The 26,417-nt window shown below is 32.7% G+C and overlaps 1 protein-coding gene across 1 annotated transcript in view; it reads right to left on the bottom strand.

Annotated features, from left to right (window-relative positions):
- TMPRSS15 (transmembrane serine protease 15) overlaps positions 1 to 26,417 on the bottom strand; it is a 159,958-nt gene that overhangs the window by 90,052 nt on the left and 43,489 nt on the right. Inside the window, exons 5-8 of the mRNA XM_074210402.1 lie at positions 23,347 to 23,368; positions 14,112 to 14,137; positions 12,025 to 12,144; positions 4,591 to 4,690 (exon numbers count right to left, since the gene is read on the bottom strand). Of these exons, the coding sequence (XP_074066503.1) occupies positions 4,591 to 4,690; positions 12,025 to 12,144; positions 14,112 to 14,137; positions 23,347 to 23,368 (268 nt within the window). The remainder of the gene's footprint in view (positions 1 to 4,590; positions 4,691 to 12,024; positions 12,145 to 14,111; positions 14,138 to 23,346; positions 23,369 to 26,417) is intronic.

Genomic DNA, 26,417 nt, shown 5'->3' with positions numbered 1-26,417 from the left:
ACACATTCAATAGGGTATAGAAATCTTTATTACCCTAGATAAAAATGAGAGGAAAGGTATGGCATAAGGGGGATGGGGGAGGGGAGGGGAGGGGAGGAGGGAATAGGTGATAGAAGAGAGGAAAGATTGTGGGAGAAGGTACTCATACAACACATTTCTGAGCAGGGACAGGGTGAAAGGAGAGAGAGAGAATAGAATAAATAGAGTGGGGAGGAACAGAATGGAGGAAATTATAGCTAGTAATATTGACTGTGAGAAAAGAAATAGAAGCAATTTCTCTGGTGGACTTATGATAAAGAAGGCAACTCATCCCAGAGATAGAGCTGATGGAATCTGAACACAGACTGAAGCACACTTTTTTCTCTCTCTCACTATTCTTGAGGTTTCTGTATCTTTTTTGAGGGGAAGGATGTTTATTTTTATTTTCATAAAATAATTGCAATAATAAAATAAATAAACCATAAAAGAAAAGTAAAAAAGAAATGAGAATCATGAGTGCAGAATGTATGACTAGCACAGCAGAAATGACACATCTATCTAAATACTTATAAATCTAATAGTGATGGAGATTAGGAAAAGTTTTGTGCAGGAATCCTGAAAGAAATTTGGAATTATGGCAATGATTCAGAAGGCAAGTTTTGATGGATTATAAAGTGAGTGGAAGTGTCTAATGTTGTAATAAGTAGGTAGGCAGGGGTCAGGTTGTAAAGGGTTTTAAATATCAAATAGAAGGGTTTATATGTGACCCTAGAAATAGTATCTGCTCTTGGAAATAGCAGGTTTTTTACTGCTGGCCAGTTCTATTTTTTGAAGGTATTCTCTTCATTTGACTTTTGGCTTGCTTTTTCCATTTGGCCTAAAATGGTTTTTAACATATTATTTTCTTCAGTATTTTTTATATTTCTTTCACCAAGCTGTTGACTTGGTTTTCATGATTTTCCTGCATTGCTCTCATTTCTCTTTCCAATAAAGTACAACTTGTACTTTAGGAAAATCAGTGAGACAAGCTGCATAGAGAATTGTTGATAAAGAAGAGAGACTTGGATGAAGAGGTTATTACAATAATCTAGGTAATGGATAAAAAGGGATAAAGTTGGTGGTTCTGTGAATGGAAAGAAGGATATGAATTTGAGAGATGTTATGGAATATCATTTTGATACTGCTTGGATATGAGAGACAAATGAGAATGAAGAGTCAAGAATGAATGCAGGTGGCTAGAAGGAAAATATTTTACCTATTTGGTGTGGAAAAATCTGAAAAAATACACTTTTAGGGAAATATGAGATCTATTTTGATGTTGTGAATTTGAGATGTCCGTGAGATTCCCAGTTTGAAATATGAAATGATTTATAAAATTCTTATTAATAGATTTTACATTTTTAAATTTTTTTCCCTTTCAAGTCTCACATTTTAGATAAAATTTATTTCTCATTTTCTGAGGCAAATGATCATGGACATTTAGTGATAAATTGATTGGTAAAGAAAGTCATGAAAAAAAGACAAATACAAACTTATTTCTCATTCCTCCTATCATTCCCTTCTGTTCTGGCAAATATGATGGAAAGAGTATACTAAGAATTATAAAGGTTTTAGGTTGCCTATAAACATTACTTAAAGTACTATAAATGACATAACTGTCTAATTACCAATGAGGGGACATACTACTAGAAGCACCAAATTATCCTAATATTTACTTTCTAGCTATAAGGGAAATTAGAAAACCAAAGGAAGTTGTAACTAAATATTATATCTCACTCTTCATACCAAAACTTCTGTGTAAGCTCTTGTCAGTAATATGTCTACCAAATTCCCCTCCATTGACATTTGGGTGATCATCAGCTAAAGTGGTTTAGAAATTGTTGTATTCCATGTAGCATTAAAACAACTACAACAATTCTTTCGTTTTCTTCTCTAAGAAGATGAACCTGAGTCATTCTTCCATTTAACTGTAACTTCTTTTTGCGAAAGTGTTTTTTGTTATCATTCTGTTCCTCATTTTGCATTTCCTCTTGTTGGTCATTGGACAAGGGTCTCCTTTTTAGAGTACCAATAGCTCAATAACATTTAGCAAATGTATTTTTCAGTTTTTAATATATTCTACTCTGTTTTCTCTTACTCTGGTATTAACACTTTAGAAGCAGATATATGTAAAAATGAACCAATTCTACAGATATTCATCTAATTTTATATATATAGACCAGACAATATGCATTTTAACTAATTTGACGTTTGCCTGTTTATATTGACTGAACTTTTCTGAATTATTATGCAGCTCACAGAGGAAGTTCTCTAATGTTATGGAGTTCAGTATAATTCATAGAATGTCATCTGCAAAAAGGAGGATCAGCTGGACTTTTAGAATCTATGGTGAATTTCCCTACCATCTGAATTTCATTATACTTCATGTGAGTGGCAAATACTTTATGCAAGTTTGTCTTCCTGTTTTGTATTCAGTTGATATTAATAATCAGATGGTCATTGAAAAAAACTTTCTTTTCCAAGAAATTTTAAATCATTTCAACATATTCTTAGGAGACACGTTGTTAAAGAAAAACCTTTAAAGTTACATGTTGTTATAATGAATCCATCTTTTTTTTAATAAGCAAAGATGATAAATATGAGATCTTGTATTCTTGCCACCTCAGTTAACTGTGTGACTATAAATAAGTAAACTTTCATAGACTATCACCTGTGAATATCTACATGTACTTTTGCATTTTTTCATCAAGGATCCTAATGTACATAGATTATTCTTATATTGTTTTGGAGTTACTCAACTATATATTATAACACTTTATTTCTATTCTTTCTATTTTGGTATTGATTTTTATTTTTGTTCTGAAAAATTTATAACCTTGATTTTATATAGATTCAGAAATAAATCATCTTTTTAACCAGTCATTTCCTGTTAGCTGAAATGTAATTTAAGGAAAATTTCCTAATAATTAAAATGATATAAAAACAAAGACCTTGCTCAAGAGGTCATGGCTTTGCCTTCACTTGAGGCCTTCAAGAACAGGTTAAGATAACCACTTATCAGATATGTTGTAAAGAGGATTCTTGAACAGATCAAGGTGGTACCAACTGATCTATGAGAGTCTTTCCTGCTATGGAATCCTGTGATAAGAAATTAATTTTTATGTATTAATTTTAATTTATTAATTTATTCTTCCTGAAGAAAAAAATGAGGTATAGTCACAAGACTTTTAAAAAGGTAAGTAATATTTGACTACTTGTATTTAATTTCTTGCTTTTTTTTTGAAACAGTGTCTCTTCAGGGGTGGCTAGGTGGCATAATGGATAAAGCAATGGCTCTTGGAGTCAGGAGTACCTGGGTTCAAAACTGGTCTCAGACACTTAATAATTACCTAGCAATGTGGCTTTGGGCAAGTCACTTAACTCTGCTTGCCTTTCAAAAACCTAAAAAAACAAAACAAAACAAAAAAAACAGTGTCTCTTCAATTTGCATCTGCTATCTTGCCTCGTTTCAACTCCACAGAGCAAGATGCTGTCATGCTGTTACCCACTCATGTCCTGTCTCCTTTCTTCCCAGTCTTCCCTTCCTCCTTTTGTGTGCTAGCTACCTCATTGTAAACTTGTTAAGGGCAGGGATGTCTTTTTTATTATTAATTGTATCCCCAGGTTGTAGCCCCATGTCTGGCATATTATGGTTACTTAATGTTTATTGGATTGAGCTATTGGATTGGTCATCCTGTTTTAAAGTGATGAGTTACTACTGCAGTGGTCATTCCCAGTGCTGACTGGCATGGATACTGTTTCTTGTTTTGTTTCTGACCCAAGTCAGTTTGCCCCTTTTTAGGAACAAGCACCTCACTTCTGGGAGCCCACTATACCAGTGCCAGAATTAGTATATACAATTAATTGAAATTTTGAGAACTCAAGATCATCTCCATTCCATAGTGAAACATCTCCTTTTGAATTAATGAGAATTATATTTCTGTAAGAATCCACCTGGCAGGTTATTTTCTTTGTATATTTGTTGAGTCTAAGACAGTTTTTCATAATAGTCTATTCATTCATGATAGCTATCAAGCACCCAATAAGTAGATCAAATGGAAACCTTATTAATCCAATTTTCTTATTAAGATAAAAAGGAATAAACTTCTTAAGTTATACTGACCCTACAATTTGGCAATCCAATTAATAGCTTGGTTCTCAATGCATGAATGGCTGAATTGATTGAGAGTTAAAATATAGCACATCACATGTTGAAAAGAGTTTTTAGCCATTAAACCTACTCTAAATGGTTCATTGTAATAGACACCTTTCAAATTTGAACTATTATAGACAGATGAATACCAACATCCCTACCTTCAGAATATCTGATTTTCTCTAAATGCTCTTAAAATGGTAATAGAAAAGGAGAGCTAAATGATAGCCTTCTTTCTTAGGTACCATTGGGTTAAGCACAAAGGGTAGAATACTTATTTTACTTGCTAGGAAAAAAGTAAAATTTGCAGGAATAGGATTCATCTCCATGGAAATGAAAATATTACAAAATGAATAACATTATGCCAAAAATAGTTTTCATTATTTAAGAAGAAGAAGTAGTAATATTACATTACATACCGTATAATCCACTGGCAAAAGGTATTTGGTTTTGGATAATTAAGTGAATGAAAATATCCAGTGGAACCAGTCAGCATAAAATTTCCATCACAAGGTGTAGCTGGGAAAAAAAGAGCAATTAAGAGCTGCCAGTCATGTCTGGAAATATCTCCTAAGGTTTTAAAGTATCTTAGTTTCATCAGTTGGATTAAAGTCTCCTTAAGAGCAATACTATATCTGTTTTTAGTATGTGCTGGTGGCTTACTGAACAGAATACTGTGCCCAAAGTCAGAAAAACTTGATTTCATATCTGGTTTCAAACATTTCCTAACTTGTGTGACCCTGAGCAACCACTCTCTGCTTCAATTTCTTCAACTGTAAAATGGGGATCATTATAGCACCTTCTTCCCAAGACTGATATAATGTTTTTAAAGTGCTTAATACAATAATACCCATTTGCAGGATTGGTACTGAAGTAATTAATACCCACATTTTATATAGTTCAATCCAAACAATATTTCATGAAGTTATTTTATTTGTGGGAGAAATGGCCTCCTTATCAACTTTGATGATGATTGGTTGACCAAGTCTGGGTCCCACAAGATTTTTGACATTTAATAAGTAGGGGGGAATGTTAAGTTTTATATTAAAGTTTAAAATATCAATTCCACAAATTCAAGATGAGGGGGAAAACAAATTAAAGATGAGGATGCTTGGTTAAACAGTAGTTTGTCTGAAAATGAGAAAATACTGCAATGAGCTAAAATGAAACCATTCAAATATTAAATAACCACAGTCAGTATTACACCAAATCTAGGAGTTTCCATAATTAGAGGAGGGATTGGAATATGATATTCTGGAAAGCAAAGGAGCTATAATTATAACCAAGAATAAGCTACCCAGAAAAACTGAATATAATCCTACTGGGAGAAAAATGAGACTGTTAGTGAAATAGAGAACATCCAAGCTTTCTTGATAAAAAGAATTGAAAAAAAAATTTTGACCTTTAAATATAAAACTTGAGAAAGGCATAAAAAGGCAAATATGAGTGAGAAATAATGAGAAACAATAAGATTAGGTTATATTCTTATATGGGAAGATGATTCATGCATGTACTATTGTCCCCCTCTTCCCCCAAGACTTTATCATCATTAGGGAAGTAGAAGGAGTTTATTTAGATACAATGTACCTGAATCTAATATGGAATTGGAATTATTGCAAAAGAAAAATAGATATGTGAGAAAAAGGGATATAATGGGAGAAGGGAGAAAGGAGGGGAAGATTGAGGAAAATTATTTCACCAAAAAAAGGGAAACACAAGAAATAGTTTTTTTTACAATGCAATGGAAAATGGGGGCAGCTAGGTGGTGCAGTGGATAAGAGCACCAGCCCTGGAGGCAGGTTCAAATTAGAACTCAGACACTTAATAATTAATTACCTAGCTGTGTGGCCTTGGGCAAGTCACTTAATCCCACTGCCTTGCAAAAAACAAACAAACAAACAATGCAATGGAAAATGAAGATAGAAGAGAGGGAACAGTGCTTGAACCTCACTCTCATTTGTACTAGTTCAAAGAGGGAAAATATGTACACTCAATATACATATATACAAAATATACAAAAGTATACATACTCATAGAAATTTGTCTTGTTTAACAGGAAAGTAATAAGGGAAAGGGATGAGAAAATGGTAATAAGAGGGTACAAATGAAGAGAGGCAGTGGTCTGAAGCAAAAGAGACTTTTGAGGAGGGGCAGATTAAAAAAGGAAAGCTATATGGATAAACAGAAGAAAATAGGATGGAGTTAACATAGTTACACAGTTAGTATTCAACTTTGAATGGAAATGGGATAAACTCACCCATAAATTGGGAGAGAATAGTAGAATGGATTAGAAATCAGAATCTAATATATTGTTTACAAGGGACATACTTGAAACAGAAAGATATACAGAGTAAAAATAAAGGACTAGAGTGAAATCCGTAATGCTTCACCTAAAACAAATAGGCAAGGATAGCAATCATGATCTCAGACAAAGCAGAAGATATAGAAAGAGATAATCAGGGAAATTATATTTTTCCAAAAGGTAGTATAGACAAGTAATATCAATATAGTATCAACTTGGCATTCAAATTCTTAAAGGCAAAGTTAAATGAAATACAGATAGAAATAGACATTAAAACTGTATTAGTGTGGGACCTCAACTTAAATTCTTTCAGAATTAGATATATTTAAAAATAAGAAATAAAAAAGATAAATAAAAATTTTTCAAAAGTTAGATATGATACAAAGATTAGAAAAGAGTATACTCTTTTTTTCAGTTTTAAAGGTCTTTGGCAGCAAATTTGAACATGCATTTTGGCATAAAAGCTTCACAAATAAATAGAGAAAATCAAATATAATAAATGAATTATTTTTGGAATATTATAAAAAATAACATTAAATAATGCTTGGAAGTATAGATTAAAATTAATTAGAAACTATGAAATTTCATCCTATATAATTAATGAGTGGGTTAAAGGTAATTAATACTTTCACTAAAAATAATGACTATAATGAGATAACATGCAAATATTTTGGGGATCCAGCAAAGCAATATTTAGGGGAAATTTTCTATCTCTTAAGCATGTCATTTGATGAGAGATAGAACAGATCAATGCATTGGTCAAATAACAAAAAAAATTTAAAAAATGAACAAATTAAAAATCTATAATTAAACATCAATATAAAAATTATGAAAATCAAAGAAAAAATTAATAAAATTGAAAGCTAAAAATGTTGATGTAATAAATAAATTTGGAAGTAAATTTTATGGGAAAAGTATAAAAGAAACAGATAAACCATTAGTTAATTTGAATCTGAAAAAGAAAAAACAGAATACTGTATCAAAAATGAAAAGTATGAATTCACCACAAATGGAGAGGAAATTAAAGTCATTATTAGGAACTATTTTGACCAATAATATACCAATAAAACTGATAGACAAGTGAAATATATAAATATTCACAAAAAATTAAGAGGAAATAGAATTTAAAAAAACTATATCTTAGAAAAAGAAATTGAAAATGCCATTAATAAACTCTCCAAAAAAACCCTCTAGTACAAAAGGCTTTACTAGATAATTCTATCAAACATTTAAAGAATTAATTCCAAAACAACATACAATATTTAGAAAAAATAAGTAAAGAAGTAGAAATAACTAATTCTTTCTCTAACACAAATATGATTTAATACCTAAAACTGGGAGAGCCAATTTCCCTATGAATACTCATGAAGATTTTTAAAATAAAATATTACCAAGAAGATTTCAGAATATAGCAAACTATACATCAAAGAGATTATACTACAGCTAGACATGATTTATACCAGGAATTCAGGGCTGGTTCAACATTAGGAAAACTAAATAAGAATTGATCATAATAAAAAGCAACAAAAGTCACATGATTACATCAAATGCAGAAAATTCTTTTGACAAAATTCAACACATTCTTATTAAAAACACTTGAAAACAGGGGCAGCAAGGTGGCACACTGGATAGAGTACTGGCCCTGGAAGCAGGAGGATCTGAGTTCAAATGCAGCCTCATACACTTAATAATTGCCTAGCTGTTTGACCCTGGGCAAATCACTTAACTCCATTACCTTAAATAAATAAAATTTAAAAAACACGTGTAAACATGTAAATAGATCTTTCCTTAAAATAAGTTATCTTTCTAAAATTAAGTGAAAACTTTTCCTGTAATGAAAATAAAACAGAATCTTTGCCAATAAGATCATGGATAAGGCAAAAATGTCCATCATCACTACTTTTGTTCAATATTGTACTAGAAATTGTGGCTATTACAATAAGATAAGAAAAAGAAATTGAAGGAATTAAAATATGCAACGAGAAAGTAAAACTATCATTTTTTTTGCAGATGATATGATGACATACTTAGAGAACCCTAGAGAAGCAACTAAAAACATTGAAACAATAACTTTAGCAAAGTTGTTGGATAAAAAATAAACCATAAATTATCAGTATTTCTCTATACTACAGCAAAATCCAGGAGGAAAAGATAGAAAGAGAAATTCCATTTAAAATAACTGTGGATAATATAAAGTATCTGGGTGTATACCTGCCAAGACGTACCTAGGAACTATATGAAGACAAATACAAAACACTTTTCACACAAATAAAGATCTAAACAACTGGAGAAATATTAATTGCTCATGTTTGCAGGAAGGTGGCCTAAATGTACCAGATTTAAAAATATGCAGTAAAGTAATAATCATCAAAACAGTCTGGTACTGGATAAGAAATAGAGTGGAACAGATTAGGTACATATTACATAGTAGTAAAACCCAAAGATCCAAGATTTGGGGGCAAAAAATTAGTATTTGACAAAAGCTTCTAGGAAATTCGGTAAGCAATTTGAAAGAAACTAGGGATAAACCCAACATCTCACATTGACTACTAAGAAAAGGTCAAAATGTGTACATGATTTAGACAGTGACATAATAAGCAAATTAGAGGAGCATGGAAAATTTTATCTATCAAATCTATGGAAAAGGGAAGAGTTTATAAAAAAACAAGAGATAAAGAAAATAATAGGAAATAAAATGAATAATTTTGATTTCATGAAATTAAAATGTTTTCACAAACAAAACCAGTATAGCTAAAATTAAAAGCAAGAGGCTGGGAAAAGTTTTATAGCAAGTTTCTCTATTTAAAAAGAGAAACTGCTATCTCAGTGGATAGTATAGTGAACCTAGAGTCAGTAAGACCTGAGTTCAAAATGCAGCATCAAACTCTTCCTAGCTTTGTGACCCTTGTTAAGTCTCTTAATTTCTGATTGGCTGATAAAAGAATCTACTAGAGAAGGAAATAATAAACCACTACAACATTTTTGTCAAGGAAACTCTACCAACAGTTGGTCCACGGGGTCAGGAAGAATTAGATATGACTGACAGATCCAACAACAACAACAACAACAACAACAACAAAATTCTCTGATAAAAATCTCTTTTCTCAAATAGATAAGGAACTGAACCAACTTTTTTTTTTAGGTTTTTGCAAGGCAAACGGGGTTAAGTGACTTGCCCAAGGCCACACAGCTAGGTAATTATTAAGTGTCTGAGACCAGATTTGAACCCAGGTACTCCTGACTCTAGGGCCAGTTCTTTATCCACTACGCCACCATCCATTTCCTAACTGACAAAAGGATACAGGATATGAACAAGCAGTTTTCAGAAAAAGAAATCAAAGCTATCTACCATCATATGAAAAATGCTTTAAATTGCTAACAACTAGAGAAATTCAAAATTAAAACAATTCTGGGATATCCTCTCACATCTGTCCAATTGGTTAACATGACAGAAAAGGAAAATGAAAAATGCTAAAGGGGATGTGGAAAATATACATAGTTGGTAGAACTATCAACTGGTCCAACTATTCCAGAACACAATTTGGAACTATGCTCAAAGGGGCTATAAAACTGTGCCTACTCTTTGATCCAACAATACTAAGTCTATATTCCAAAGAGTTTGAAGAAAAAGGGAAAAACCCCTATATACAGAAAAATATTTATAGCTGCTCTTTTTTGTGATGGCAAAGAATTGGAATCTGAGAGGATGTCCACAATTGGAGAATGATTGAACAAGTTGTGGTATTTGATTGTGATGGAAAATTTATTGTACTATAAGAAATGTCAAGGGGGGTGCCTTTAGAAAAACCTGGGAAGATCTATGTGAATTAATGTAAACTGAAGTTAGTAGATCCAAGAGATCATTGTACACAGTCACAGCAATATTGTAATGTTGATTAATTGGGGGAAAACTTCCTTATTCTTATCAATAAATGATCCAAGGAAATTCCTATGGATTCATGATACAAAATACTATCCAATTCCAGAGAGAGAACTGATGAACTTTGAGGGCTTAAGTATAATTTTTTCACTTTATTGAGGTTTTTTGTGTATGCAACATAACTATAAAAATATGGATATATTTTGCATGATTTCATATTGATATCATATTATTCATCTCTGTGGTAAGTGGGGAAGGGGGAGAAAGAGAATTTGGAATTCAAATTTTTATTTGAAAGAATGCTACCAATTAATAAGTAATACATTTTTAAGGTGTTTTTTGCAAGGTAATGGGCTAAAGTGACTTGCCAAAGGTCACACAGCTAGGTATTATTTAGTATCTGAGTCTGGATTTTAACTCAGATTCTCCTGACTCCAGGGTTAGTGCTCTATCCACTGCACCAACTAGCTGACCCAGCAATACAGTTTTTAAAAAAGAAAATAAAGGGTCAGGATGACAGAATGGATAATCTGTTGGAAGAGATGGGATAGGATGTAATTGCTTGAATAACTAGTACCATTAATTTAGCAAGGAGGATAGGGGGGCCACTTTTATGATAATAGGGAGGGAATTTAGTAAAAAAAAAAGAAGGGATTATTTTGGGGAAAGATAATGAGTTGTTTTGCATATATTAAATTATCATCAACATGGGAGGTGATAAGATTATTAGGTGAAATAATAGAGGAAGAAGAGAAGAGGATCCAGGACAAAATCCTGAGAGATACCTGTGATTGACAGGCATTTCCTAGATAAAAATTCATCAAGGGAGATTGAGGAGCAGTCAGATAAGTAGGTAGGGAAAACAGCAATGAGTAGTGTCATATCTATAGAGAAGATAGCATAAAAGAGAATAAGTTGATAAACAGTGTCAAAGGCTGCAGAGAGGTTGAAAAAAGTGAGGACTGAGAAAAAGCCCAATTTTGATAATTAAGAGATCATAGTAGTTTTGGAAAAAGCAGTTTCAGTTGAATATTAAGTTCAGAAACCTCAGAAGAAAGTCTAGAATATCTGGATAGAGGAATGAAAAGAAATAGAACAGTGAGGAGGATATAGAATAACTGTTAGCAAAGATGGATAAAGCAAATAAGGACTTATTTGAGAACGGAAGAGCTAGGGCCTTATAGGCAGTAGACAGAGAAAATGAAAAGAAGTGAAAGAATGAGGATAATAGGGAGGGGTAATCTTCCAGGGAATGGGATAATAGGTCAGTAAGAAAGTTATAAAACCCTTGTTTCAGTAAAAGTTAAGTTCAAATTGTATAACATCAATGAATCTGCTACAGATTGATGTTATACAATTTGAACTTAACTTTTACTGAAACAAGGGTTTTATAACTTTCTTACTGACCTATATATATATATATATATATATATATATATATATATATATATATATATATATATATATACTGTATTGTTATTTTCTCCATTTTTTTTTATCCAAAATGTGAGGAGCAAAAATCTGTGAGTGGATGATGGGAAGCAGTCTAAGACTAAAGAGCTTGGCAGGGCAAGATCCATAATGCAATAAGGGATTGAGGTACAGTGTAGAGATGATAAATTAATGGATTTATAAACAAGCACATATAAATTTACACTTAAAACTACTTACCACAAGTTCTACTGCTTTCATCAGAAGCATCGGGACAGTTTTGTTCTCCATCACAAAACAGTTCCTCTGGTATACAGGTTAGAGTATCAGCACATGGTTTTGAACCTGGGAGGCACTTCACTGGGAAAATTTTATTGAAAGAGAGATGAGGGGAAAAAATGAATTCTATTTTAGTACATTTCTTTGTTGAATGAACTATTAAATATTGAGTCTGATCATTTGTAATTTAAATATATAATATCGAAGTGTGGTCTAGTGTACATAGTATTAGTATATTGATTCAAATGGAAATTTTTTATATATGATAAATCAATGAATTAAAACTGAAAAACAACTGCATAGGAAACTAATTATTAGGAATGCATGATTCTTGGAACTGATTTCAAAGCAATTTAGGTTTAAAACATTTGCAACTTATGCTAATATCCTACTTTGACATTTTGTTATAACTAGAACCACACAATTCTATATGGAAGGTCCTATCAAACAGCTTAGCTACACTCAGAGAGCTTTAATAACAAGCAGATTAGTCACTAGTGATTTTTTATTTGACCATAGTTGATGAAATGACTCATCAAGAGTAAAAAAATAAGTTCAATCTGTCTGGAGAGAGGAAATATCCACAACAATTTAATTTTAGATCTTTTGAAGTATTGAATTGGAAAATTTAAATATATCATCATATTTTGAAGTCTATTTTCTAAAATTAATATTAATCTTGGGGCAATAGTCTACAGTAATTTATAGAGTTCAAAGACTGAAGTTGTTATTCATTTTTCTGGAGATACAATAAAAATAAAATGCATGTGTAATATAATATATTCTAGTGTCATACTTAAAAGACATTCAATAACTGTTTGGGAAATGTATAAAGGAACAGGTAAATTCAAAACAAACTCTTCAAATACTTTGTATTTGAGATAGTTGTGGGGAAAGTGTAGAGGCATCTAGATTTGCCTGGGCATGACAGGCTACCATTTCTATCTTTATCTCCTATCATTGCTTTATTCCCTAGCCAAGAATGAGAGATCAGAAAATCATGGGCCTCCCGAGTACTTGTTCAATGGTTTAAGGGTTAATAATAGCCCCTTGGTAATATGATATTAACAGAATATTCCTGAAGGATAAGCTGGGAGAAGAAAAAAAAGAGATCAATATTTTCAGATTGTTATTCATTTGAAGACAAAGTGCCTTAGAATGGAAGACTTAAAAAACAAATTGGATGATAATGTGAATCTCTCAGAACTAGAGGAAGAATATCTAATAAAACTGAGAAACAATATGCCAGAAGAAGAGAAATGGAAGATAGGCAAGCTCCAAACTAAAAATAGAAAGGAATGAATAGTTTGAGAAAGTTCTTACAACTGAGCAATTCAGACTTCCCTGGCCTGCTATTAAAAAGGCAAGTCGATTCTATGTAACATGATTGATTCTGGCATGATTCAGAGTAATTTTTTTTTATATTTTATTGAACTTCCTCCTCTTATTTCTACAACTGAACAGGTGTCTCCAATACCTTGGAGAGTCTCTCTTCTCTGCTATTGATTAAAATTCTTATTAACTATATTCCTCCTAATTTTTAGGGATTTAGCATCTTGATTATCTTAATAGCAGATTAGTTTTTTAAAAAAGATTTTTTTTCACATATGTAGCAAGAATAAAACAGAAATATTGACCCTCAATATTTCAGGGGCATAATCCCTTCTTAAACAACTTTAGTGTTTAAGATTAGACTCTAAACTCAGTTCCTATATACCACTGATCCCATCAAGTTCAAGTAAAATTTGATCTGACTAGTCCTGGAATTCTTGTTTCTTATACTTTTGATGCTGGATTAGGTGCAATAACTGGCCTAGATTCCTAGACCCCTGAATCAACATTACTCCAACTTCTGGACTAGATTGGCAAAAATATGCTCTGTACTGAGAAAAGAAAAGAATAAATAAAAACGTCAAAGATCTAGAGCCTTTCTTTGGGGATCATATAGCCTCAGGGTGATAGTGATGGGACAAAAGAGAGAGAGGACAAATGACATGCAGTGGAACAGCATAGTAGCTCCACACTACAAAACGGAGAACAAATAAAACCTGTCACATCAGAGACATCTGCCAGGCTAGACTGATCTCTGAGCAATACAGTCAAAGCCTTTTGCTACTTTTTAATCCCAGGAAATCACTCCTTGAACAAAAAAATGACTGTGTGAAGGGAGGAAACGATTTATCTCTCAGTCTCCTGTACAACGTTTTCTTTCCAAATAAAATGCAAAACTCTTATGACTTCCAATATTTTATTATTTTTCCTTTGTTATAATAAAAGCATATTTCCACTAAGATTCTAAATCTTTCATTATTATTTTGATAACTTTAAAAGAGTCGTTCATTAGTTTGGTGTGATACTAGAGAAGTAAAATAATTTAAGCAGTTTTGTCACTATTCTTATATTGGCAAGATCTAATGATAAGTAATATTTCTTCAATTATTGAGATTTCTCTTGATTGCTTTAATCATTGTTCTATTGTTGTATTCAATAGTTCCTGGAAACATCCTGCTAGAAAGTCACACTTTTTATTTATTCTGTAGTTTTTAAAAATGCACTTTCTCTCTTTTTTATTTATTCCTACTGAGTTTTACTGCTAATATTAAAATATGTGGATTTTTTATAACAAGCAACTTGGCTAAGTTTTTGCCTATATTTATTTGATCAATTTCTTTTCTTTTACCAATGCTTTAACAACTACTTCTAACATTTTATTAAATAATAGAGATCATATCAAATCTAGTGTATACTCATTACATAGACTACTGACTCTCGATTTAAATATAGGATACTTAACCATATTAATGAAAGATCATTTTATTTCTGTATTTTTAGGGGGTTTGAAACAAAAATGTGTGTTGTATATTCACTAAAATAATCACATGATGTTTATTGCTCTTGTCATTAAGAGGATCAATCATGTTTATTGCGTATAAACTTTTGGTATGTTGTAGCCTTTTTGCTAACATCTTATTTAATATTATGTCATTGCATATGAGAGATATTTTGTCTCCTATTTTCTGTGTTTGCTTTGTCATTCCCTGGTTTTTGTAGTAAAATCATGATAGCCTAAAAATTATTTGGAATGATCTTTTCCTTTTCTTTCCTATTTTTCTTTCTTTTTTTCCCCAAGGCAAATGGGGTTAAGTGGCTTGCCCAAGGCCACACAGCTAGGTAATTATTAAGTGTCTGAGCCTGGATTTGAACTCATGTACTCCTAACTCCAGGGCTGATGCTCTATCCACTGTGCAACCTAGTCGCCCCCTTTCCTATTTTTCTTGAAAATTTATACAATGCTTGAATTAATTTTTTGTCTACATGATTGATAGAATTCACTTGTAAATCCATCCTCACTCTCCCCCCACCCCACCCTTGGGTGTTTAAGTTTCTTTAAGTTAACTTCTGGAATTGCCTTATTCAAACAGTATGATTATATGAATCAAGGTATTTTACATTTTTGTAAATATTTGTAATTTCAACTCAGTTATTAGCTTTTGTCATAATAGTTATATATGATTTCCTTTACTAACAGTGAATTCTACTTATTAATTTTTGATACAAATATATCTCTTCCCTTCATTTGGTCTAGCAATTTGTTTTAGTAGTTTTTGCTCTAACTTTATCAACAAATTTTTTTTCTTTCAATTTTAACTTATTTGGTTTTCATAATTTATTCCTTGGTGTTTTGTTGGCAGTATTCTGATTGATGATTGTCTCTTTTTAAAATTTCAGATCCAAATCATTTATATGTTGTTTTATTATCATTGCTTTTTTTGATGAAATTCTTAATATTTTGTAGCAGTTGTCCTTTGAGGCACCAATTCTTCATCCTAAATTATCAAGGGTTCAGTAAATTTTAATCCTTTCTTCAAGTATATTATATTGAATATAATTTTATTACACAATTTTTAGCATAGAATATTTAAATTTTTGCTTATCTGTAATTATTTGCAAGTTTTTTTTATGACCCAACACATATTCAATTTTTTGTAAAAGTATCAAGTAATCCAAGAAATATGCACACTCCTTTCTGTTTACATGTAAAAATTTCTAGATATCGATCATCTCTGTTTTTCTTAAGTTGTATTCAGGGCCTTAATTTTTTTCCTCCTTTATCTTGTCAAATTTATCTAGGTCTGAAAAGGGTTCACTGAAGTTGGTCATCATTAAAGACTTATTATTTATTTCTGTTTTTAACTCAAATAATTTTCACTTAATTATTTGTAAACAAACAATTATATACTGATACTAACTTACTATATATGACACCTTTAAGCCTTATACTTTTCTTCCTTATTTATTTAGTCTATTTTTATTGTTTCCCAACCTAAAATCAAAATTACTAACCTAGAGTTCACTCATAGTATAATAATCCAGATCCTAATTTTAATTCCATGAATCTTCATGCTTCAAATTAATTTTCAATATGTAGTATGTTATTGGATTTTATTTACTAATTCATTCTATTATCTTCCATTTTATGGGTCAGTTCATCCCATTCAAAATTATGACTGTGAATTGTGTATTTCCCATCATTTTGCTCTCTTGTACTTTTTCCTCTTTTTGTTCACCTCCCCCCATCTTTTTACAAAGAAAGTGATGAAAGAGTCTGAGTTTATTTTAATGCTAGAAATGTATGATAAAGGAAATCTCTTTTCACTTTTTTTCCTCCTTTTTTCTTCCCCTTGCCCTGACCTTGATCAGATCGTTACTTTCTTTTTCTTTTTAATCTCCCTTCACGTTCCACCTGCCAGTGCTATAGTTTGTTTTACTTATTATCTTATCTGCCTTGCCTTCATTACAAACTTCATTCTCCTTGACCCTCCTATTAATCACCTTGGATTAATGTAATTCATGATATATTTTTGTGTATTTGATTGTGAGTGTGTTCAATATTCCTTCATCAGATTCAATGAAAATGAAACTTATGTGATACCCATTTCCCTACTACCCCTTTCTTCTTCTATTTCCCACTTCATATTCAAATATCTTCAAATCAAAACCCATTATTATATGAGATATTCCCCTTCATCCTCCTTTCCTTAATATATCCCCCTATTTCTCCCATTTTCTTCTTCTAAGAGCATCAAAACAGAGCAGAACTATTCCCAAATCCCTGTGCCTGTCCTGAAAGGACATTTTTTTTCCTCTTCCTTTTATTAAGTCTATCATCATACAATCTGATGCAACTATCAAATGTCATTTCTCCTCTATACTTCTCTTGATTACTTCCTAAGTTTGTATTTGACCATTCAGGTTCACACCAGTTAAAAACTATAGTTGAGATGAAAATGTCTAAGCTAAGGTGACAGCTATATAAGTGGAGAGAAGGCAATGGATATAAGAGATGTTGACAAGGCAGAAATGACAGTATTTGGCAACAGATTAACACATGATATGAGTAAAAGTGAGGATAGCACTGAACTTGTCATTCTAGATGACAAGAATGATGGTGGTATCCTCTACAATACTATATTAAAGGAAGCAGATTGAGGAGAAAGAATGAGTTATATTTTGGACATGTTGAGCCTGAGATGTCCATGGATTTCAAGACAGAAAGGTCCAAGAAGAAATTAAAGATATATTGCTATACCTTGGGATAGGAATTAGGGTTGCCTACATTGACCCAAGAATCATCTGCATAGAGCTGATAATTGAACCCTGGTGAAAAGAAAAGGACCTCAGAAAGAGACTTGAGGGAGACTAAGGGTTAGTGGAAGTGACATGGATGAGGAAGCATGAAAAACTAAGAGGGTGCTCTCAGACAGATGGGTCAGGGACAGGCAGTGAACTGGAAGAGAGAAGTGACATGAAACCATAGAAAGAAAAGAATATCCAGAAGGACAAGAAGAGTAATGGTTTCAAGTTTATAAAAATATGAACTGAAATTAGTTTTTGCTCTAATTCAAAACCAAAGCATCACTGCCATCTACTGGGGATTAAACAATTTAAAAAATATATTTTAAAATTCTTACATCCTTTCAAGTTTAAAAGATGAGAAAGCAAAAGTGTTTATGTCCATGATATATAGATTTCCAAACATTTATGGTCTGTTTGTAACATTTTGATGATGTTGGAAGTTTTTTGTCCTTCGTTTTTCAAAGAATACCATGATATCAGGGGAGGTGATGACATGACAAGCATATACATTGGATATGAGTTAGGAGATGCTATACTAAATCACTAGTCTCACTTTCTTCTCCAGAGCCATCTGGGTCCAATGACCAGATATGATTCAGGACAACTAAAGATGGCCCTTGATTGAGACCTGCCCAAGGTCATACAGCTAGTAATTGTCAGATGCTGGATTCAAATTCCTGTCTTCCTGACTTCATGGCCAGTGATCTATCTGCTATGTCACTTAGCTGCCATTTTAGGTTCGTTATGACTGGGCTGAGATAGAGTCAGGCATACTTAACAAAAGTGTATTGAAGGAAGTTGTATGGCAAAATGATTTTAATTAAAGATTAAAGATCCCAGTCAAACTAAAATAACAAAAGAATAACTGGCATTTAAGAGATCACAAATGCATGGTTATATATTTTGGAAAATTGAACAGTGTATAGTGAGTGAGACTGCCAGCAAAATCCCATAGAGTAGTGCTTCTCCTATCCCAACAACTACCACAGAGTTTTACTGGAAACATTTTTCCTAATTAATAGATAATCCCAAACTAAGCAAACCTTATTTTGGACTATTTTTCTATGGAATCGTTAAAAAAGGCAAATAATTAAGCTGCAAGTAAAATTGTCAATGCAACAAAAACATGCTTTAAACAAGGGGCTCAGTTTTGATTTGATCTTTTACTGCCAAGGATTCAAGATACTTGTCCCAGATCTACTACTAATTAACTGTAAGCCATGGATGAACTCCTTCAGTCTCAGTTTTCTCTTATTTAAATTTTTTTTTTAAATATAGGTTCAGAATTAGGACTTAAGAAGTCATATATAGCCCAGGAGTTTTTAATGTTTGTTTGGTCATTGAAATGCATAACAATAAAATACATAGCATTACATGGGGACCAATTCTATTGAAATACAGTTATCAAAATGTGGAAAACAAAACAAGTTCATAGACCCCCAAGTTAAGTATACTTGATCTACCTCAAACCTGCTTTTGAGAGATGAAGAAAAGTGAACCTGAAAGAATTCATGTGACTTGTCCAGGGTCACAATATCTGAGGTAGGATCCCATCTCAGTTTTTCCTTATTCCAATTCTAGTGCTCTATCCCCTTACAACTTAGCTGTCCCTTGAAAGTAATGCAGATAGATTTTTATCAGAGGTGAAATTTAGAACAAGAAATTTTTTTTAACTCCAGAGTTCATTTACCACTATATGACTAAATTTCCTTCCTGTGTTAATGTTATATATGACCTAATTATAAAAAAAGAAAAATAAACCATAAACAGTTAAAAAAAAAGGAAATGTTTGGAAAAAAACCTAGTAAGTTTGCAACAGTGAATTTTACAATTAGGGAATTTTCTTTTGTTTCTTCTTACATTTGGCTTACCTCTCCTCTGTTTTCACTTTTATTCATTCTTGCCCCCTTACTATAGATATACTTCTTGAGATTTATTTTATTCTTTCTTTATGTTCTCTCTTTGCAGCCTCATCAATTTTTATGTTTCATTTGTTAACTCTGTATGCATCATGTGCAGGTCTAGAGGTCACTGACTTGAATGAAGGGGGTAGCTGTGTGAGCAGAGAAGTGTGTATCCACAAGAGAAAAAGGAAGTAGTAATAACAAATTTGGGCATTGATGTGGCCTTGTTGGGTGAGACATACCCAACAGTAAAGGATAATCCCAAGTTTAGGAACCTGGTATACTAAAAGAATGGTGGTTCTTTCAATAGAAATAGGCATTTTGCAAAAAAAAAGGTAGATTTAGAAGGAAAGATAATGAATTTTATTTTGGACATGAAATATCCAATGGGTAATTTATGAAGTAGGACTGGAACTCAGTGTATGGACTGATAATGTAGGACTGGGACCGGACATAGATCTAGCCGGAAGTCACACATATAAAAATAGTAGTTCAACCCTTGTGAACAGTAAGAGAGAGTGTAGACAAGAACAAAGGGAGACTAAGACAGAATCTTGGGAAACATCTAAAATTAGAAGGCAGGATAGATGATCAATCAGCAAATGAAATAGAGGAATATTTAGATAAATATGAGGGCAACTAGGGGAAAGTAGTGTTTCTAAGGGCATCCAGTTGGCACAGTGGATAGAGTCCTGGGCCTGGAGTCAGAAAGCCCTTAATTCAAATTCAACCTCAGATACTTAATTGTTGTGTGACCTGAGCAAATCACTTAACCCTGTTTCTTTTGTAAAATAAGCCAGAGAAGAAAATGATAGATCATTCCAGTACCTTTGCTAAAAAATCCCCAACCCAAATAAGGTCATGAAGGGTTGAACATGACTTAAAAATAACCAAACAATGACTCAATAACAACATAATTATCAATAAAGCCCAGGAAGATCTAGGTCAATAGTATCAAATACATTAAATAGATGGGGAAGGAAGACTGAAAAATATCAGCAGATTTCTCAGTTTAGAGATTATAATAACTTTGAGCAATTTCTACTGAAGAATGAGGTAGGGAATCAGATTGAAAAGAGTTGAGGAATTGGAAGAGATGAAGTGAAGGCCACAAACATATACAGCTTTTTCTGAGAATTTGAGTGAGAAGGAAAAAGGAGATAAAGAACAATAGTTTGAGGAATAGTTTTGTTGCTGTTGTCTAGTTAAACCCTCATGAACCCATTTGGAATTTTCTTGACAAAGATAAGGGTCATTTGCAATTTTCTTTTTTAGTTCATTTTACAGAGGAGGAAACTGAGGTAAACCGGGGTCACACAACTAGTGTCTGAGGCTGGGTTTGAACTCCTGAAAAGAAGTGTTCCTGACTCTAGGCCCAGCACTCTCTCAACTGCTCCACCCAAGGGGCAGTAAGGTAATGATTTTTTTTTTCTTTAGGATGTTGGAGACTTCAGCCTGTTTGAAAGTTGATACGGACAGGTTGAAGATTCAAGGAAGACTGAAACCTTCTGGAGAAGGCAGAAAGGGATTGGATCAGGTACATATATAGTGAAGAAAGGTCATTACTTTGTCAGAAATGAAGGAAAGAAGGAAATAAAAGGATAGAAAGAAGGATATCAAGGTGCTTTGAGAGAAAAACAGAAAAGAAGAAGCTCTTTTACTTTTTTAGTAGTTACAAATATGGGGAAATGGAGCAATGAATCCCTTCTAGAGAGAACCCACTTGCCTAACTAAACTTGACTAGGAAATAAGAATTATTGAGTGAGAGAAAAATGGCGGGATCTGAGTTAAGTTTTTACAAGGATCTGAGCAAATGGATCTGAGACCAAGCATAACACTTGATTCATTCCTTTTGTATATAAAAGTTGTCACAATCAGAAGGTGAGTAAACTCAAGGCATATAACCATCTTCCACTGGGAAGCACAAAACAGACTTTTGAAAGGAAGCCATGCCCCACAGGGAGAGCCATCTACAGGTTAGATACAGAAAATAACTTACATCCCCATACTTTTTTTTCAACAACAAAAATCAGTTATTTTGTACATTTCCATTACAATAGTCCAAAGATTTAAATATAAAAGAAGCATTGTGGAGGAACAACTTGTCCCAGGACCATTTCTATCTATCCTACATTGAAATCAAAGATTAGAAGAATGAGAAAAATAATGATAAAATAATCTCCATAAAAATGAGAATAAGTTGAATAGTAATGACAATTACATTGTAAATATACAGCTTCAGTTCTGAGGTATGGGAGGCAGGGAGAGAGGAGAGAAGGAAGAAAAGTCATATTAGAAAATTTTTTTTCCTAAACCAATAGTCATTTTTTTTGAAGAAATAAAGGTTGAATTCCTTTTTTCAATTAGTTTTATGCTATCATGTAAATATATGCTCTTGTTCTTGGTCTAATACTAGTCCTATTTTTAATGTAGTCCATCTGTCTAGATTTTTCAAGATTATGAGCTATTGAAAACTAGTCTGATGCATATATATGAAGGTTAATAAACCCAGAGACTGGGTATTACCTACTCCAACTTTCTTGCTGATTTGAAACAGAGTCAAGTTCCTTATGTACCAGCCCCTTTACTCACTTTTGATTAGGCAATCTAGAAAATACCTTCATTTCACTAATCTTGGGCATAGTATTATCTTTTCATGTGGATGATGGGGCAGTATCCTATTAGTGCCAGATAGCACTTATCTAAAACACTATATAAGTTTGAGTACTGAAGGGATCAGGGCCTTCAATCAGAGTGTGAAAGCTATTTCAAAGGTCCACATCCATCTGAAAGCCAATCTACCATGTATTGGCCTTGGCAACAGGATGGGAGCAATGCTCCCATATACACAATGAAATTGTTCCCTGCTGGCAATCTATTCTCTTCCTCCCCTGGTGAGAAGAAATTAAATCTTATTTACTGTTATCCATGTTTATCTCTGCTGTTAGACCCTCACTCTCTTGTGAGAAACAATATAGTTTATTGAGTGAAAAAAAATGGCAAGGGATCATGGGGACCAGAAGACCTAAATTCTAATGCCAACTCTGTGCAAATCAATACCCTGTGCCTGTTTCTTCATCTATAAAATGGGATAATACATCTTTTTCTTACTTCCCCCACAAGGTTGTTATCAGGATAAAAAGAATTGTTACATGTGAACACAACTTGAAAATCTAAAAACAGAGAAATATTAATTCATAAACTGACCTGTGGTGGTTGGAGGATTGTTAGTTGTAAGTTTGTCAGCACCTGTCAAAAGTAAATAAGAAATTATTTTACTTAAATGTTGACAGCATTTAAGGACAATTATATATCTTCTTATATCATCTTCTATATGGATGATATAAATATATGAAGTATGTAAATTCTTCATCTATAAAATGGAATAATAAATCTTTTCTCACATTCCCCACAAGATTGTCATTAGGATAAAAAGCACTGTTATATGTGAAAACAACTTGAAAATCTAAAAACAGAAATATTAATTCACAAACTGACCTGTGGTAGTTGGAGGATTGCTAGTTGTAAGCTTGTCAGTACCTATCAAAAGTAAATAAGAAATGACTTTACTTAAATGTTGACAGCATTTAAGGGCATTTATATTTTTCCTGATATCCTCTTCTATAATGGATGATTATAAAAATGTGGATTGGGTAAATATACAAATTGTTCTATGTTCTGGGAGACAACCTGGCAGAGTGTAATAGGAAGCCAGGAAACATAAATATAGCTAGCTTGTCACCAGGACAAGTCAGTTAACTTGTCTAGTCATCAATATTTTTTTTTGAAAAATAATGGGATTGAGTAAGATGGTTTTTGACATTATGGTCTATATTTTTCTATTTAAATAACCAAAATGAACATTTTCAAAGTCATAACTGATCAAGGATTCTTGAATTTTGCCATGGTAAATGATTAGCTAAATATCCTTACAATGCTTATTTTTTTATTGGTGTTTATGTTCTTTTGCTTTTTAGCCAAAAACTTTGTGGTATGAGCAATAGCCTGGAAGGTATGTGGGAACCAGAATCAGAATACTTGATTTCAAGACTATGCATAAGTATTTACTATATGTGACCCTGGTAGATTAATTACCTATTGCAACCTCAGATGTACAATGCTATTTATAGAGTTTTTAATGAAGAAAAACCTTGGTAGAGACTCTATTTAAGATTTCTCTGTGTAGGTCATAGAAAAGTCCAGCTCTCCCCCCCCCAAAAAAACCCAGAAGATATTTGAAAAAAACAAAACAAAACAAAATAGAAAGAGAAATAAGTTCCAGAACTTGATCAAAAAGTGTGATAGAGACCAGGAAGAAATTATACCAAGAAAGTTGGCACATGTTCTGGAAAATGTAAAAGCCAGTAGTGACAGAGAGAGGATCTAAGAAAATCTTGTATAAAAATTCTAGAAATGATTCTGAAGTCAGACAGGTCTATGAATAATACTGCCAAAAGTCAGCATGAATTCCACTAATCAGGTATCTAAAGTCAGATCTGCTCCCAAGCATAGCTATATATATAAAGACATTCAAAATATTGAGAACAATCCCAAGAGTCAGAAAAAACTCAAGACCCGAATGCCATTCATTGTTAGGGGAGGGTAATCATACAGGAGGCCTGAGAACAGACCTATCTCCAATATCTTACTCTGATCCATGATGTCATAACATAATTTAGAACCAATCCTTGAGTAAGGATTGTGCAAGGAAAAGACAGACACCAGAAAAGTCCAGAGCCCATAGTGTACCACCAGACTATCCAGAATTGAGGCAGAGGTTGGCAATAGCTTCAATATTGGTTATACAGAATGGACAGGTCCAAACAAAGATTCCCCATCTCAAATAAGGGAACTGAAACAATAGAATTACAAATTCTAAGGCTAATAATATGATTAAAGGTAATATTGGACATAATGAAGAGGAAACCCAAGAAATTAGCCTAGAAGAGCATAATTCCATATATTCCTGGGTCAGGCCTCATTCAGGCTTGTTTGGTGACTGAAGTTCAGAATTAAAATGTAAATGCAATGCTTTTAGATCCTAAAACATAAGAAAAATGTTTAACTTAGAATATGCTTTAAAAGAATCCCAGTTCTATTTAATAATAATAAAAAAATGTTAATATCTCTGAGTTCACTATAACAAAAGAAACTTTGGGTCAGGAAGGTAAACCAAGAGGGAAGTGAGAATTCTGCTAAATCTCTGGAACACCAAGTGGCAAGAAAACCAAGACAATAATCCAAGGCCAAACTCAACTCACTCTCTACTCACTATACATTGAAAATCTAAAAATGGCATTCCTATATATTTAAAGGAAAACAATCTAGTCTACAAGAAACAACACTCATCATAGCAAAGATTCCGCAGTCATCTAGGGGATATTCCATTTCTAAAATGGTCTAAAACCATTCTAATCTCAGGGAAAATCCTAGCACAAACAACATTAGAGGAGGAGCTTAATAAAAATAATATAAAACAAAAATGCTAATCCATGAAATGAGGAACACTGGATAATAGATCTGTCAATACAAAATGATCATAAACTAGGGTAAAACAAAGTCATTGCTCCAATGATGATACATAGAAATCATAAACTTCTTGAATGCAACATTCTTGACTTCTAATCTAATATCAGGATTTTTGTATATTGGAATATATTCCAAACTGGGTCAATCCATCAAAACCTTCTCCCTCTCTGGAAGAACTATCAGTGAAATAACTTGAAAATTGTGTCCTTTTATATGCCTTATATAAGGCAGGTCCACCCTGCAGAAAGAGGAAGGACTCTCAGAAAGAGTTGAATGAATGCATGGGGAACTTCTGGAATCCCATGGTAATAGGCACCCCAAGGCAGAAGCCAGCAGCACAATAGTCCCAGAGTTATTTGAGGGAGAAGCATAGTCTTGGCCGCAAAACTCAAAACCATTTAATACCTACCCATGCTATTCAGCAGTGGAGCTTAATTTCAACACAATCTAGATGTTGAGTCAGAGATGAGCAAACCAAAGAAAACTGAATAGCATGAAAAAAGAGTTTGATTTGAGAAGAGCCAGTGGATAAACATTAAGAAGGATTATGGCCACCCAAACAAATGTAGGGAAGACTTAAGAGGGGAAAAAAAAAAGATAGAGACAGATGTCCTAGCAATACAGATTACTAGAGTACTTGGAAAAAAATGAAGAAAGGAAAAAATGGAATGGCTTAAATAATGAAGAATCAGCTGGATATGGAAAACGTCACTCAAGAAATGAGTGCCTGGAAATTAGAATGAACTGAACAGAAAGTAATGACTTGATAAGCCTCAAGAAATATTAAAAACAAAATCAAAAGTTTGAAAATATAAGAATCATTTTATCAAAAGCTACTCTCCTAGAAAACAAATGGAGGGACAATCTAAAAATTATCAAACTACTTGAAAATCATAATTTCTCCCTCAAATAAACAATAACTAGAAAAGATTTTTCAAGAAATTAATAAAAGAAAACTACCCAGAACTCTTAGAAAGTAAAATGAAAAACAGAGCCACTTATTTCCTCCTGAAAAACTTCAGTATGGGAACTCCTAAGAATATCATAGCCCAAATTCATAGCATACAAGTCAAAGAAGAAAAATATTAAGCAACTCTCCTCTCCCTGCCCCTCAAAGGACAATTCAAATACCAAGGAACCAGAATAAGGATCAAATGAGATTAGGTAATTGCCATTATAAAAGGATGGACAATTTAGAATATGATATTCTTAAAGGCAAATGTAAAGGCTTCTACCAAGGATAACCTATCCAACAAAACTGAATATAATTCTCTAGTGGAAAAG

Source organism: Macrotis lagotis, chromosome 1, assembly GCF_037893015.1.
Source record: "Macrotis lagotis isolate mMagLag1 chromosome 1, bilby.v1.9.chrom.fasta, whole genome shotgun sequence".
Classification (NCBI taxonomy): Eukaryota; Metazoa; Chordata; class Mammalia; order Peramelemorphia; family Peramelidae; genus Macrotis; species Macrotis lagotis.
Note: the sequence above shows the minus strand (reverse complement) of the source record. Positions and strands in the feature narration are given on the sequence as shown.